Source organism: Anguilla anguilla, chromosome 9 (genome assembly GCF_013347855.1).
Source record: "Anguilla anguilla isolate fAngAng1 chromosome 9, fAngAng1.pri, whole genome shotgun sequence".
Taxonomy (NCBI): Eukaryota; Metazoa; Chordata; class Actinopteri; order Anguilliformes; family Anguillidae; genus Anguilla; species Anguilla anguilla.
Genome location: NC_049209.1, coordinates 38,158,370 through 38,173,680, shown reverse-complemented (window position 1 = coordinate 38,173,680; position 15,311 = coordinate 38,158,370). Strand labels below are relative to the sequence as shown.

Genomic DNA, 15,311 nt, shown 5'->3' with positions numbered 1-15,311 from the left:
ATAGGTGGGTAGTACTGTATGAAAAGTTTACAGACAGAATTTTAGCCCCCAGAATATTTGGATATAGACCATTATCTCTGAACAGTTGCCTGCATTCCCAGAAAAGGTTAAAATTGTCAATATAAGAGACATTATGGAAGTCGCAGGCCGAGGAGAGCCAAGTGTGCAGGGATAGTAGCCTGCTGAAACGTCTGTAACCGCGGCTGTAAGTGGGGATTGGACCAGACACGTAAATGCCACTCCCGGATTTTTTCAGAGTGTTGCATAAGTGCACAAAGTCGCACTTAAGTAGCTCGGACTGCTGATTGCAGATGTCATTGTTGCCAACATGGACAATTATTCTATCAACACTGGGCAAACTAGATAATACCTCAGGAACTTTGTCAGCAATGTCACGGACATTAGATCCAGGAAAACAGCACGTTGTTGCTGATCTTACTCTGACATGTTTAATTATTGAGTCACCTAAGATTAAGGTTGTGGGCTGACTGGCGGATTTGGATTAGGAGGATTCTGGAGCCCCGTTGGGCCTTCTGGAGTACCAGGTGAGATTTCGGCAGTGAGGGGGAAGCTGGACCCAGGCTTGAAATTCCAGCTGGCAGTATGGGCTGCTGCGCCGAACCAGGCGGAGGGTAGTCCTGCTCGTCCAGGATGGAAAATCTGTTGGTCAGCTGGAGGGCCTGAGGTGGATGGGGACCACAGGGGAGCTTCCCACTATGTTTACCCTTATGGGCAGCAGACTATGGCTCCTTCTGGCTAGGAGTGGAGCTAACCAGGGCCTTGGGATTAGCTCCCAGCTGGGTCCAGTGGTCTGCAGCCTGGGCAGCGGCAAAATCCAGACATGAGACGGTAGAGTCCAGTTCTCCGGTGGTTGTGGTGGTGATAGCGGGGCCAATGGCGATCAAAGAGTCAAGGATCTGTTCATCATCTTTGATCTGGTACAGAATGGATATTCTCTCTTCCAACTCAGAGATTTTCTGGGTGAGGCAGGGACAGCTGTCGCATTCGGATGGTGAGGTGAGTGGAGGCATGACTTAAAGGGTCCGGTGGTGGTCACTAAAGAAGGAGAAACCGCTATGGCCAGTAAAGGGAGTCGTGACAGGGGTAAATGCTACTGTCTTTGGTGTAGTAAGCAGGCAGCGACACAGGGCGAGACTTACCCGCGAGGGTTCCACATTAGGAGCCCACAGCGGAAAGTAGACTTGAGAACAGAACCAGTACACACAGGAAGTCCTACTGGGAACGAGACTTACCGGCACAGGCCCAAAGACTGGGCCTGCTGCAATGGATCAGCCTCCAGTAAGCAGGTTATATAGCTGCGGTTTCCTCCCGGTTGGTGGAAGAGCAGTTGTTCCATTGCATTCTGTTTGAAGTCAAAATGTGCCAAAATCACCAAAAGTTATTGAAAATGTTGTCCTTCTTCAGCAAGCAGTCTCACAACCAACCCCGGTCTCCCCTGCAGTCGACACTGTTAATGCAATAGCTACCCTCCTTCCATGACTTTTACAAAATATTTTGGCTTAAGATTACTGTGTTCTATAAAAAATTTAATCAGTAAAGAAATACGGGCAGCTTGTGCCATTTTCTTTGCAAAAATCCCCCACCAGACAAAAGGCAGCAGGATTTGGCACTCAGCCAAGTATGAATGTGTCGCTCTCTCCCCTAGCACGCTATTGAGCGACTGAATTACCATATATAATCACCCAAAATTCATTCATTGCAGTCATGTGATGACATTAATAAAGATTCCAGGGTGGGGATCAATAAATGTGGGCATTGTAGTTGATAGGTTCAGAACTTCGTGGAGAGAAATTGAGACTTTGATTTAACTGAATAGAGACTTTGATTTAACTGAATAGACTACATGACAACTGCTGAAATGGACAGAAACAAATTCTGTATTTTGTATTTCTTTTAACTATTTTTCTCCTGTTTTGCACATTTTAGCACTTTTCTCAGTGTGCTGGTAATATGACTAGATACAATTTTCCCTTAGGCTTAGACTATATAACAAAACACAAAATTGAAAAAAATAGTTTAAATTTCTTTCTAGAAAATGGTTTTACAGTATAGGTGTCATAATATTTATGAGATTAGGTTGCGGTGGGTGCTGAAATCAATGTGGTAATGTTGGACAGTAAGGTGTTAAAACCCATAGAAACAATTTTTTAAATGTTCTGTTTTCTCCAAAATTGGCAAGAAAGCAGAAAGAAATTGATGAAGAGTGTGATATTGTGTTATCTATTGCTTAAAGAGATATAGACAATCAGGTATGTAGTGTAGTGCTCTTTTATTAAGAAAAATGGATAGCTTGTTAAAATGTCGGGTTTGTAAACTCATAACAAGCTGAATGGAAAATTGGAAATTAATTTTTTTTTATTTTATCAGAGAATAACATCCTCCCGTCCTCCACCATTCAGTTGTTAAATAGCAGACCAGAGGAGAGACAGAAACATTTGCACATATAGATATCAACACCTGACTGTTATGGGGGTGTGAAAAAAAAATGGCAAAGATGGCCAGTATTTCTTTAAATGGTAAATGACTGCATTTTATATAGTGCTTTTATCCAAAGCGCTTTACAATTGATGCCTCTCATTCACCCATTCACACACACACTCGCACACCAACGGTGAAAGGCTGCCATGCAAGGTACCGATCAACTCATTGGGATCAATTAGGGGTTAGGTGTTTTGCTCAGGGACATTTCGACACCCCTCTTTACTGAGTCTAACTCAGTAAACTGTCTTACATTTTAAGTACTTCTGTCAGACATAGCCTAAATTATTGAGTTTGTTTGAATAAAAATATCTAAAATTTCACCGAACTCCTAAGAAATGACTCAAAAAAAATTGTATTAGTTAACTTCGAGGTATTCACTATCACAAACAAGTAGCAACTAATTCGTTTTATGGCCACCTTCATTTCCCTTATGTTTCTCAAACAACTACAGTAGTTCCTTATCAGTGTCTGCTTCAGTATTGCTGGATTAACGTTATTGACCAGTCACCTCTGGTAAAAAAGTTCAGCGCTCCTTTCATTTAAGGTCAAATATCTGCAGCTGGTGCAAAGCACACTTGCATGAGCACACAACTGCTGTAACTATTGACTAAATCTTGACTGACTTGTCTCTTGAAGTAGTGTATGATATTGTGCCTCTGAACATTTTTTAGTTTTTAAAAGGGACATCAAACTGGACTGCTGTTTTTAACCGACCTGCTGTTTTTTTCTGTCTGCAGGACTCACTTTTAACTGGTCATTTAACAAGTAAATAATTTAATAGCTTTAGGTCTAAATTTTTTGTTTTGTTTCAACAGTGCACTGACAGTTCCACAATGCTACTTTTTCACTTTTTAATTTAATTGTGTTAGTGTGTGCATGCATGTGAATGACGCTATTTCGCTGTGTGTCCTGCTGTGTGTCTTTGTATAGGCTGATGTGGGAGCGTGAGCTGGCTGAGTTGCAGAAAGAGGCAGACAGTCTGCGCAATGAGGCAGAGGAAACCAGTCAGTCTGCACTGAGTGATGAGGTCAGTCTGTGTACTGGGGTTGGCATTTTGGGGGAAAAAAAAATCACACCATGATTTTTCCTGATGTTTTGGCGATACACAACACATATCACAATATTTCTTATTCATATGTAATATTGCTTATAAACAGAATTACCATCATGTGATTAAAAACTCAAATATATATATATATAAATGTTTAAATTGAAGGAACCACATGCTCCACAGATAATGGGGCAAATGATTTCAGAAGGATGGCAATGCTAAAATGTATTAATTCTATTCATACACAGAATTTAATTTAAATTAATCCTGATACCTTGAAACCATGAATATCGCTAAATCATGATTACCATTGTATCGTCAACTTGATACCAACTCATTTACGTTCACATTCTCCTCTTCACTTAATCTCTCTGTGGCAGCCTCTCTGCACTACCTTGTCAAATAATTTCTTGTAATTGGCCCGCAGCTGCAATCTCACATCAGCTTCTTTATAATCTTTATCGGCATTTCGGTTTTAAGTGTAAAAACAATCATAGCCTTTTAACGTTGTGGAATTGCACATTCAGATCACATAGTTCAGCCGTCGTATCTTTGATCAGGCATTCACCTCCCTCCCCCTCCTCCCAAAAAAGGAAAATGGTTCATCTGTCCATGAATGAAAACATTGGACTTTTAATGCCCTTATCTGCATAACCCCCGGGAAAACACATTCCCACCTGTGTCTGTTCAGGAAGAGTTCAGATGTTAATATCAGGTACATTTTAAGGCTGTAATCCATATCTGTTTGGATTTGAGTAAATTTGTATACATTTATCTTTGTGGGTGTGGGTGTGTGTCTGTCTATGTCTGTGTCTGTGTCTGTGTCTGTGTGTGTATGTGTGCATGCAGATATCAGCCTTGGAGATGCAAAGGGAAGTGACCATCTCACAGGCGGAAGAATGGATTGCTGAGGCAGAGCAATATCTCCAAACCCTCCGGTACAGTCTGTCTGCCTGTCTGACTGCATCAATCTAACTTCCATGTCTGTTTGTCTTCGTGCGGTTTGTTCCTTCCTTGAGAAACCTTTACCTGTTAATGTTAGGAATCAGTGATTTAGATGCAGTAGGGGTTCCTCTGTATCGGTATCGTAAAGGGTTAACCATAATTTTGGCATTTTGGTTATTAAGATTACAAATATTAATGGTAACATTAAAAAAAATCATATTTTTTACAATTTTTATATTAGAGGATGGCTTCAATCAATAGATGAGCAATAATAAACTGACAACAGTGTAATATAAGTAAAATGTTCTTATACAAATAATGCATCAAAGGTACAATCAATACAATTCAAGTACAATACAATTAAAAAGACGCTTGTCCACTCAAGTCCTCCAGTATAAAGCCTAGTCCCTATGTGTATAGAGGCATGAAAAAGTATTTGCCTTTTTTTCATGTATCGCATGTATGTTGCACTGAATGGTTTCAGATCTTTAGACAAAGTGTAATATTAGAAAAAGTGTAAACACACCTCAGTAAACACAAAATACATTTTAAATATGATTTCATTTATTTAATGAATTTATTTAAAAGTTATCAAACACCCATATCACCTGTCAGGGAAATTACACTATAGCTATACACGGAGCACCGTGAAAGGACAAATGTAAACACACAAAATCACATTAATCTCAGTACAGACTAAAGTAAACTGCTATTGCCTGGCATGTATAGTCTTACAGAGATCCTGCCATGCATTTTGTCTCCCTTGGTCGTGGCTGGGTCCGGGAGAGAACAGTCTTGGCATGGAGGATTCCAGGCGAGAGGCGTGCAAGCCGAGTCCCTTTTCCATAGCAGCAGAGGCCCGTGGGAGTTCCACAGTATGTGGGAACTCAAAGGTCAGTGGCACCATGGGTGAAAGGGCAGGAAGAGAGAGGTCAATCGATTGCTGTCGCTCACTTTTATACCTCCCGCACAGGGTGTAAAAGTGAGCGACGTCAATTGCTTGACCTCTCTTTTCCTGCCCTTTCACCAAAGGTGCCTTTGAACTTTGAGATTTATAATGCTGCGCGCACAGATGATGTCATCAGATGTGCGTCTTGTTCTTACAGAGAGTAATTATTTTCATTTGGACAACACTGACAGACCGAGAGTACCCACACGCCCATGTGAAAAAGTAATTGCCCCCTTCAACTTAAGAATTGGTTGCACCACCTTTAGCAGCAATAACTGTGTTGCATGCCACGACACACCCCCTTTGCTGGACAGAAGAATTGGACACGGAGATACGAGAATCTCTGAGTTTATTCGGTAATTGAGAGAGAGTGAGAACGCGGTTACTACAAAAATACATAAAATAGCTTCGTCTTTCACCCTCACGGGATCCAGGTAAAAATAATAAAGCAACACAACAAATTTAAACAACAAAGACAAAAATAACCAAATTTACAAAATTTTTCAGTCCTTTTAGTGCTGGAACCGTCTCCTCTCTCTCAGGTTGTGTTTTCCCGGGAAGAAAGCACACTTTAAATACCTGGATTAATTATTGATGCATTCCAGGTGCGTGTGCCTACTTAACCAGTAGGCGTGGTCCTCCGATTGCCCTGAATCTCTCCCACAAACTGCAACCAAACACTTCCTATAATTTGATATCAGTCTTTTGCATTGCTGTGGAGGAATTTTAGCCCACTTCTTTGTAGAACTGCTTTAATTCAGGCAAATTGGTAGTCTTTAAACATGAACTGCTTGTTTCAGGCCCTGCCATAGCACCTCTATTGGGTTGTAAGAAGAAAAAGGAAGGTCTCTTGAAATTGATGGAAATTATTTATTAATTATTTATTTATTACGTATTCTCAATTTAGTGGAGTTAGTCTGAACCTCTCAGGACTGACATTACTTTTTTCGTACACTGTTTGTGGGAAATAGACATTTATATTCAAAATAATATGATTTTATCAGTGTCTGGCCTCCCTAAATCAACCGGGTTGCATCAATAGGGGGCCTGATGTTCCATTCCCCTAGCCAGGAAAATCTATTGTATTGCTTAATCAAGTCTCCTTGTTTTGAATTATGCCAATCAGTGGTGATGTCATTTATAGTTATAACAGCAATTGTCCTTATGATAATATGACTGAAACTATCTTGGCAGCAGGCACGGTTGATGTGCTAGTATTTGAGACTTGAGTGGATAATCTTAAAGGGTTCAAATTAGGATTTTGACTAGGCCATTCCAAAAACTTAATTTAGTTTCTTTCCAGCCATTAAGATGTGGACTTGCTTTTGTATTTTGGACCACTGTCTTGCTGCATAACCCAATTATCCTTCAGTTTCAGCTTACAGATAAATGACCAGACATTCTTTAGAATTTTCTAGTGCAGAGCAGAATTCATGGTTCCTTCATTAATGGCAAGTAATCCACTTCCTTAGGCAGCAAAGCATCCCCACACCATCGCACTACCACCACCATGTTTGACTGTCGGTATAATGGTCGTACTGTGAAATAATGGGATGCGTGTCACCCAAAAAGTTCCACTTTTGACTCATCTGTCCATAGAACGTTATCCCAAAAGGCTTGGGGATCATTCATGTGTTTTTTTTTGCTAATGTGACATGAGTATTCATGTTTTTCTTGGTTATCAGCGGTTTCCTATACTCTCCCATGAATTCAATTTTTTTGCCCAGGCTCTTTCTTATTGTGGAGTCTTGAACACCTTAGCTGAGGCTAGAGAGGCCTGCACTTCTTCAGTTTTTGTTTTGTGTTTACTTTGGTTCCCTTTGTCTAATATTACATTTTGTCTAAAGATCTGAAACGATTCAGTGTGATAAATATGCAATAATAGAGGAAATCAGGAAGGGAGCAAATACTTTTTCACAGTAATGTATATGTCAGTAGCAAAGCAGAATTGTGAGAGTAATTGAATGTGAGAGTGTGAGTGAGCATGTGTGAAAGAAAGAGGGGTGTTTGTGCACATACTTGAGAGCGCATACATGACGGTGTGTGCTTGTGCATAAGCCTACGTACGTGCACTTGTGTATATGTGTACGTGTGAAAACAGGTATGAGTGCACATGTTGGAGAACAAATGGTCATTAACCAAAATGGATAGAGGAAAGGAATGAGCCTTCTTGCCTACCCACGTTTGAGACTGTTGACCTAGTTAGGAGTCTGAGATCAGAATATCAGCTGGAGTTAGTAACAGGGCTCAAAAGCATGCAAACTATTATTTTGGACGAACAGAATTTATGTGCACGCTGACAAACGGTTTAAAATGAACCTAGCCTAATGCATTGTATTACGGAATATGAATGTCTTAATCACTTGTCAGAATATATACAAACTTCCTGAGGATTTGATATGTAGGTTTTATCCGTGTTTAGCCATCTTTACACAGAGCATAAATCCTGGTTAATTGGTGGGGCTGACCCATGTAAGAATTTCAAATAAAAATGATGGTGTTGAAGATAAAGATAACAAACCACGGAGTCAGGAGCTCCTTTTGATGTTTTACTAAAATGACCGATCGGTTGGTGCAAGTACACTCTTCAAAAATAATGAATGCAGAGTATGAGTAATTACATTTTTATTTTATTTTATTTAACCATTATTTAACCAGGAAAACCCCATTGAGATTGAAATCTCTTTTGCAAGGGGGACCTGATATGAAACACAAAGTTGCCCAACAAGACTTACACCTAACAAAATGTACAAACATCAAATAAAAATGATGGTGTTGAAGATAAAGATAACAAACCACGGAGTCAGGAGCTCCTTTTGATGTTTTACTAAAATGACTGATCGGTTGGTGCAAGTACACTCTTCAAAAATATTAGGTCATTACATTTTTTAAAATAGTTTTCATAGACAAAGAACTGTTGGTCCAGCTTATGAGATTTATTCAATCACCATGTGGAAAACTTAATTGTTGAAAACCAATCATTGGTTAAGGAGTCCAATCCAAGACTGACCATGGGGGCAAACTTGACTGAAATATAGGCACTTGATGCACTTGATTACTGCAGCTGGTGTCTATACCCTCTTTCTTACATTCCAGCAGATACATTGTATAGGTTGAAGCAGCGTACAATTAGACATATTGGCTATTAAATGTGAACATTGAGCACATAGTGAACTATTTGTATTCAGTTGACAATTACATTTTTTACAATCGCTTTATGCAAGTCAACTTTTCAGCCATGACCCATCACCCGGTATCAATGTCTGTGTAAAGATGTCAAGCCAAAATAAAGGCTAGTTAAAATAACCCAGCTGTGACTCATCTCACGACATAGGAAAAAATCCCTTCCAGGCCCGGTATTTCTTCTGTATAAAGTAAAGCCGGAGAAATGCTGGTGCATTTCCATGGTAACATTCCATCAGCTGTCAGCTGTCCACGTGAGTTACTTAGTGTCGATAGCAACAGAAACCGTTTAGTAAACATAAAATCTCTATTTTGAGGGGTAGATTAAATAGTAAGAAATAAAATGATGGCCACTGCAGAGGATAGAGGAAATAACTGGAAAGAAGTGAAGGGAATTTTTCAATATTTGTTAAAGGGAAATTATTAAACAAATTTATGGTAGAGTCTGTGATTCTAATGTTTACCAAATGAAAGACTGGAAAGACTGAAAGCTGGAGGAATAAGGTGAAAAAAACAGTATGTTACCTCAAAAATACAAATGGAACAACATACAGTTGCAAGAAAAAATTGTGTACCGTTTAGATTTGGCTGTCTTTCTGTATAATTACTCATTAAATATGTTTTGGTCTTCATCTAAGTCACAATAATAGACAAACACATTTTGCTTAAACTAATAACACAATCAATTGCACTTTTAATGTCTTTATTTAAAACATTGTCTAAACATTCACAGTTAATGTTGGATAAAGTATGTGAACCTGTGTATCTAGTAATCGGTAGGACCTCTACAGCAGTAACCTCCAACAAATGTTTCCTATAGCTGCCGATCAGACTATTCCTCCTTACAAACTGCTTCAGTCCATTGATATTTCTTGGTTTTCTGGCATGAACAGCCCTCTTCAGGTCATGCCACAACATTTCAGTTGGGTTAAGGTCCTGACTCTGACTTGGCCATTCCAAAACATTAATTTTCTTTAGTTTAAACCATTCTGTTCACTGGGTCACTGTCTTGTGGCATCACCCAACTTCTATTAAGCTTCAGCTGACAGACCACTAACCTGACATCCTTCAGTAAAAGTTATTGATACAATTTTGAATTATTTGTTCCCTCAATGATTGAAAGTTGTTCAGTCCCTGAGGCTGCAAAGCAGCCCCAAGCCATGGTGTTCCCTCCACCATGCTTCACATTTGGGATGAGGTTTTGGCGATGGTGTGCAGTGCTTTTTCCCTCCAAATATAGCATTATAGCATGAGATGTACAGCTGTGTTTTTTTTGGAGAGCCCTGGTTTCCTCTGTGGTGTCCTCCCATGAGTACCATTCTTGTTTAGTAATTTTCTTATAGTGCACACATATACAGAGGATTTAGGAAGTTAAAGAGATTTCTTCAGCTCCTTAACTGTTACCCTAGGGTTCTTTTTGACCTGCTTCAGCATTGTGCACTGCGCTCTTACCATGATCTTTGCAAGATGCCCACTCCTAGGGAGAGTAGCAACAGTCCTGAATTTCCTCCATTTGTAGATAACTTGTCTTATTGTGGATTGATGAACACCCAGGCCTTTATGCGTCTCTACAATTTTTCTTCTTTCTTCTAAAGTCCTCTGAAAATTGTATTGGTCAGGGCATAGTGCACATGAACAGATGGTGCTTGAGAAGAGCGCAATCTGTCAGTAACCAAACTCTGTACCATTTTTGTAGGGTAGGGTGCCTCCACTCCACACCTCCAATCTCATCTCATGAGTGATTGGAACACCTGACTCCAATTAGCTTTTGGGGAAGTCATTAGCCTAGAGGTTCATATACTTTTTCCAACCTAGACTGTAAAAGTTTAAATTATGCATTCCGTATTGACAAGAAGTAGTACAAATATTTGTTATTAGTTTAAGCCAATTGTGTTAGTCTATTGTTGTGACTTGGATGAAGATCAGACCGCATTTAATGAATGCAGAGTATGAGTAATTACATTTTTATTTTATTTTATTTAACCATTATTTAACCAGGAAAACCCCATTGAGATTGAAATCTCTTTTGCAAGGGGGACCTGATATGAAACACAAAGTTGCCCAACAAGACTTACACCTAACAAAATGTACAAACATCAAATGTGGAATGAGACAGAGGTGTAACAATAATTAAAAGTAGAGAAGAGGTTAAAAGCAGGAGGATACTTCAGTTACAGAGTCATGAATTGCGTGTTTAAATTCCAGAATTGAAATTAATTTATCAAGTTTAAAATTCTTTTGCAGATTGTTCCAGTTGTAAGGTGCAAAATATCTGAAACCCATCTTACCGAATTCAGAAGAGGGACGAGGGACTTTAAAGAGTATCACGTCCCTAGAGCGGAGGTGATAACTATGTGAATTTCTAATTAGCAGACAACTGAGGTAGGAAGGGAATAGACCAATTATTGTTTTGTAGATGAATATGTAGCAGTGGGTCAATCTGCACAGATGTAAAGAAGTTAACCCAGACCATTCATATAGGAGACAATGATGGGTTAAAAATTTTGCACCTGTAATGAAACGTAAAGCATTATGGTAAACCATATCCAAGGCATGTAATGCGGAAGAGGAAGCATGCATATAAAGTACATCTCCATGATCTAAAACAGGTAAAAAAAGTAGCTGTGATGAGTCTCCTCTTAACTTAGTAACTACATCAAGATTTATTCCTAAAATTGAACCCCAACTTTGTTCTCAGTTTCTTAATTAATTTATCGATATGCAATTTAAAACTAAGCTTATCATCAAGCCAGATTCCAAGGTATTTATAGCAAGAAACTCTTTCAATACACTTGCCATCAACAGTGATGATTTTCAATTTATCCAAGGATCGGGAATGAGTCCTTGAAATCGCTAGACATTTGGTTTTGTCTGCATTAAGAACCAGCTGCAGATCCAAAAGTGCAGACTGAATATAATTAAAAGCATTCTGAAGTATTTGGAAAGCTTGAACAAGGGTGGGGGTACAGCAATAACAAATCGTATCATCAGCATATAAATGGATATTACAATCAGAGTTGGTTAAAACATGCGAAAGGTTATTAATATAAATACAAAATAATACAGGACCCAGGATAGAGCCTTGAGGGACACCTTTAGTCACTACCAGAATGGAGGACTTATGGCCATCCACAAATACACATTGGGTTCTATTGGAAAGATAATTTGAAAACCAATTAACTGCATTAGACCCAAAACCAATGTCATTTAATCTACCAATTAAGATGGAGTGGTCAACTGTATCGAAAGCCTTAGAAAGGTCAAGAAAAAGGGAAGCACAGTATTGTTTATTGTCAAGGGCTTGGACTATGTCATTGATTACTACGGAGGCTGCAATGATTGTACTATGACCAGACCTGAAACCAGAAAAAGAAAAAGAAACCAGAAATATACAGAAATCCATGTAATTTCAAAGTGTTCACAAACTTGTTCTTGCAACTGTATATAGCCCATATGTTTGCTAAGGAATAATTATAGACTCAATGCCAGTTCTCCTGTGGAGTGTAATGACCAAATACCACGTAAAAGCTGATAAAAGAATTACTATGTAAATTGGCCATTATTTATTTTTTTCACAGCTCTTGATTATTAACCAGTTTATTCATTTATTATTCATTCTTAACCAGTATAGCAGTGTTGTGATGGATTTTGACATGTAGGTGTAGTTGATGTGCAGGTGTGCTGTAATAAAAAGCTTGCTATGTACCTGCAGGTTAGACACATCTCAGCAGCACTTTCAGCATAGACTGGACTGGGAGAAAAATGTCAGCATTGGCTATACCTACATGAGAAACCTGAAGGTAAGACTAGATGAGACAGATGGTCAGGGTGAGAGAGGAGAGAAGATACTGATTTTCCTTTTCTCTTTCAGGATCAGTTCAATGAGCAGTTGCAGTGTCTCCATAGAGGACAGCAGCTGGACAGTCTTTCTCCTATTTCCCTACCACCCCTACCCCAGGTCCCCACGGTGAGTGCCTGTCAGGGGAGCTGTGAATAATTGCCATTACTGAATGGTACCCGTATGTAAGTAAAAGGTACCTACACCTGTGTGTAATTTACAGGGTTCATACACTTTTTCACCAATGATTTTCAATGATTTCTCCACAACCTTTAACTGAATTTCCATGAACAAAACAAATGACTATCTCAGCGGGACGATTTAAAATTATTTATTGTAACACTAAGTAAAATTAGGTCTGCATCTGAAACATATGCTGCCTCTCTAAAACAAATAAACACCAGACAGACACACTTAGATACATTCTCTCATTTTAATTCAAATAGTTTAACATTTTTGTCAATGTCTCAAACATGGCTCGAAATTGCGACCATTTTGGTTGCATATGCGACCGAAATTTAATCTGTGCGACCTCGAAATATAATTGGGAGCATCTGTGCCAGTGCAAATAATTGTTCTGGTGCGACCTTTTTTCTTTTTCTAGTCGAACGTCTCTTTCTCTGTACATTCGCTAGTTAGTACACTCAGTATGTGCCTTGTGAGCTGACGGTGACCCTTCTAACCAGTCGTGAGCTTGACATTCTTACCTTTAATGCTGATTTTAAATTGGTTAATATTAGTCTTCAATCACTCCCTTTCGCTGCACTCCACTGTCACGCGACACAGAGAGCTAACGCGTTAACTAATGTTACCTGAAGACAAAAGTTTATGTTCAATTTATTAGCGTTATCGATCGAAAGCTGAAAAGTTGAAGCGAAGAATTACGGCATTTTTTTGAAACGTTAACTTAGTGTTTTGTGTAGCGACCCGGTTGAAACAGCTAATTTCTCCGACGCAGTTTACTGGCGGTTGATTTAATTAGCGGTATGAATGTGACGAGAAGCGTTTTGTCGTTTGAATGCATAACACGCAATTCCTTGAAGAGTCGACACATTTTAGGCGTGACAGTTTAACTGTTACTTGTAAACCGTACTGTTATATTGTCGTTTTTTACCAATAAAAAATCTATTGCATATATTGTTGGTGCTCCTTACATTTTGGTGGGTGCTCCTAACTTTTTGAAGTTGGGGCCACCAGTGCTACCAAGTAAAAAAGTTAATTTCGAGCCCTGATATATTATTGAAGCTGCACTTCCCTAGCATAGACATAGCTCAGGAGGTAAGACCGATTGTCTGGCAGTCGGAGGGTTGCCGGTTCAAACCCCGCCCTGGGCATGTCGAAGTGTCCTTGAGCAAGACACCTAACCCCTAACCCCTAACTGCTCTGGCGAATGAGAGGCATCAATTGTAAAGCGCTTTGGATAAAAGCGCTATATAAATGCAGTCCATTTACCATTTACCATATTGTCGGCACAGTAGGGCCTACGTTTACTAACTGCTACATTAGCAGAAGCGTGCCTGTTGGGCGTGCCTGTAAACAGACTGAGCCAGACCGAATTAACTTCTCACACCACCAAAATACCGCAAAGGTTACGTGCCAATTTACATTTTATTACTACGTATAATATTTTTATGATTGGATTAATTAGTAATTATATTTGATGCAACTTTAGCTATATTTCCATTACTTTTCAAAAAATATTATTTTCCATAACTTTTCCAGGGCCTGGAAATTGCATTTTAAATTTCAATGACTTTTCCAGGTTTTTCATGATCGTACGAACCCTGAATTTAATATTGCCTGTATGCTACCTGGTCATAATTGAATACAGCTTGTTTAGAAGTTACCTGTGTATTATCAGATAATTATCTGTCCTTATAGCTGGAGTTGGTTCTGGGTCCCATGACTCCCTCGTCCCGCCCCTTTGTGTCGAAGCAGATGGTTCCTCAGCTCCCTCCTGTCTCCACGACAATGTCCTTCCACCAGTACCACCGCCTTTCACCCGACTCACCTGCTAGAGTGACCCCCCAGACTGCTGCCTCCATCCCCCTGCATACCCTGTCCTCTGCCGCGGCAACTAAACAAAACCCCCCTCCCCTGCCCCCTGCTATCAGCCTTGCCCCTGCGCCCACCCCCTTTAACCCTGCCCAGCCCACTGGCAAACTGGACAAGCTGCTGGATAAACTAGGAGCTCGATTCCCAACCTGCAGCAGGTACAGCACTGCCTTTCACATATACACTCTCTATCTCTCTCTCTCCCACACACACACACACACACACACACACACACACTTGCTGGTTGTCCATCGTATCTGATGATGACCATTTTCTTTATGTCTTGGTGGCTATATAGTTTAATCATGACAAATTACTTCTCTACAGCTTCTTTACTGTCTAGAGCAATGGTGCACAAATTTTGAGTCATAACCCAAGTTCTGGTTACGGGAGATATTTATTGGTTCATGAAATCATTATGAGTAACCCCAGATTTATACCAAACATGGCATTCCTGCGGCGCTCTCGCCAGAAGTTATCTATGGAGAGAAGACGACCTGTGTATTTCCTACTGCACTCTGCTTGATGGTGCCAATTAAACAAACTGCTTATAATTGTCCTTGATGCTCTTGCTTGGCTAGCAAGTTCTTGTTTAGGCCAACAGTGCAACTATGGCTCAGCCAGCCAAACTTAGGTCATGGGGATATCTAATTGGTCATGGTATCATGTAGGCTACAGCCATAAACATGAAAAAAGTGTTACTATTCATTAATGCTATTCTCTGTATGTAGAAATAAATGCTAAATAGAAAATATAAAACTTGATAAAACACTTTTTGCATTTGACAG

At 39.6% G+C, this 15,311-nt stretch overlaps 1 protein-coding gene across 2 annotated transcripts in view; it reads left to right on the top strand.

Moving 5' to 3' along the window:
- Window positions 1-15,311, top strand: part of rnf214 (ring finger protein 214) — a 68,769-nt gene that overhangs the window by 42,903 nt on the left and 10,555 nt on the right. For both annotated transcript variants that reach the window (XM_035432392.1, XM_035432393.1), the window contains 5 exons: window positions 3,433-3,529; window positions 4,403-4,491; window positions 12,343-12,430; window positions 12,502-12,597; window positions 14,350-14,681. In XM_035432392.1, the coding sequence (XP_035288283.1) occupies window positions 3,433-3,529; window positions 4,403-4,491; window positions 12,343-12,430; window positions 12,502-12,597; window positions 14,350-14,681 (702 nt within the window). The remainder of the gene's footprint in view (window positions 1-3,432; window positions 3,530-4,402; window positions 4,492-12,342; window positions 12,431-12,501; window positions 12,598-14,349; window positions 14,682-15,311) is intronic.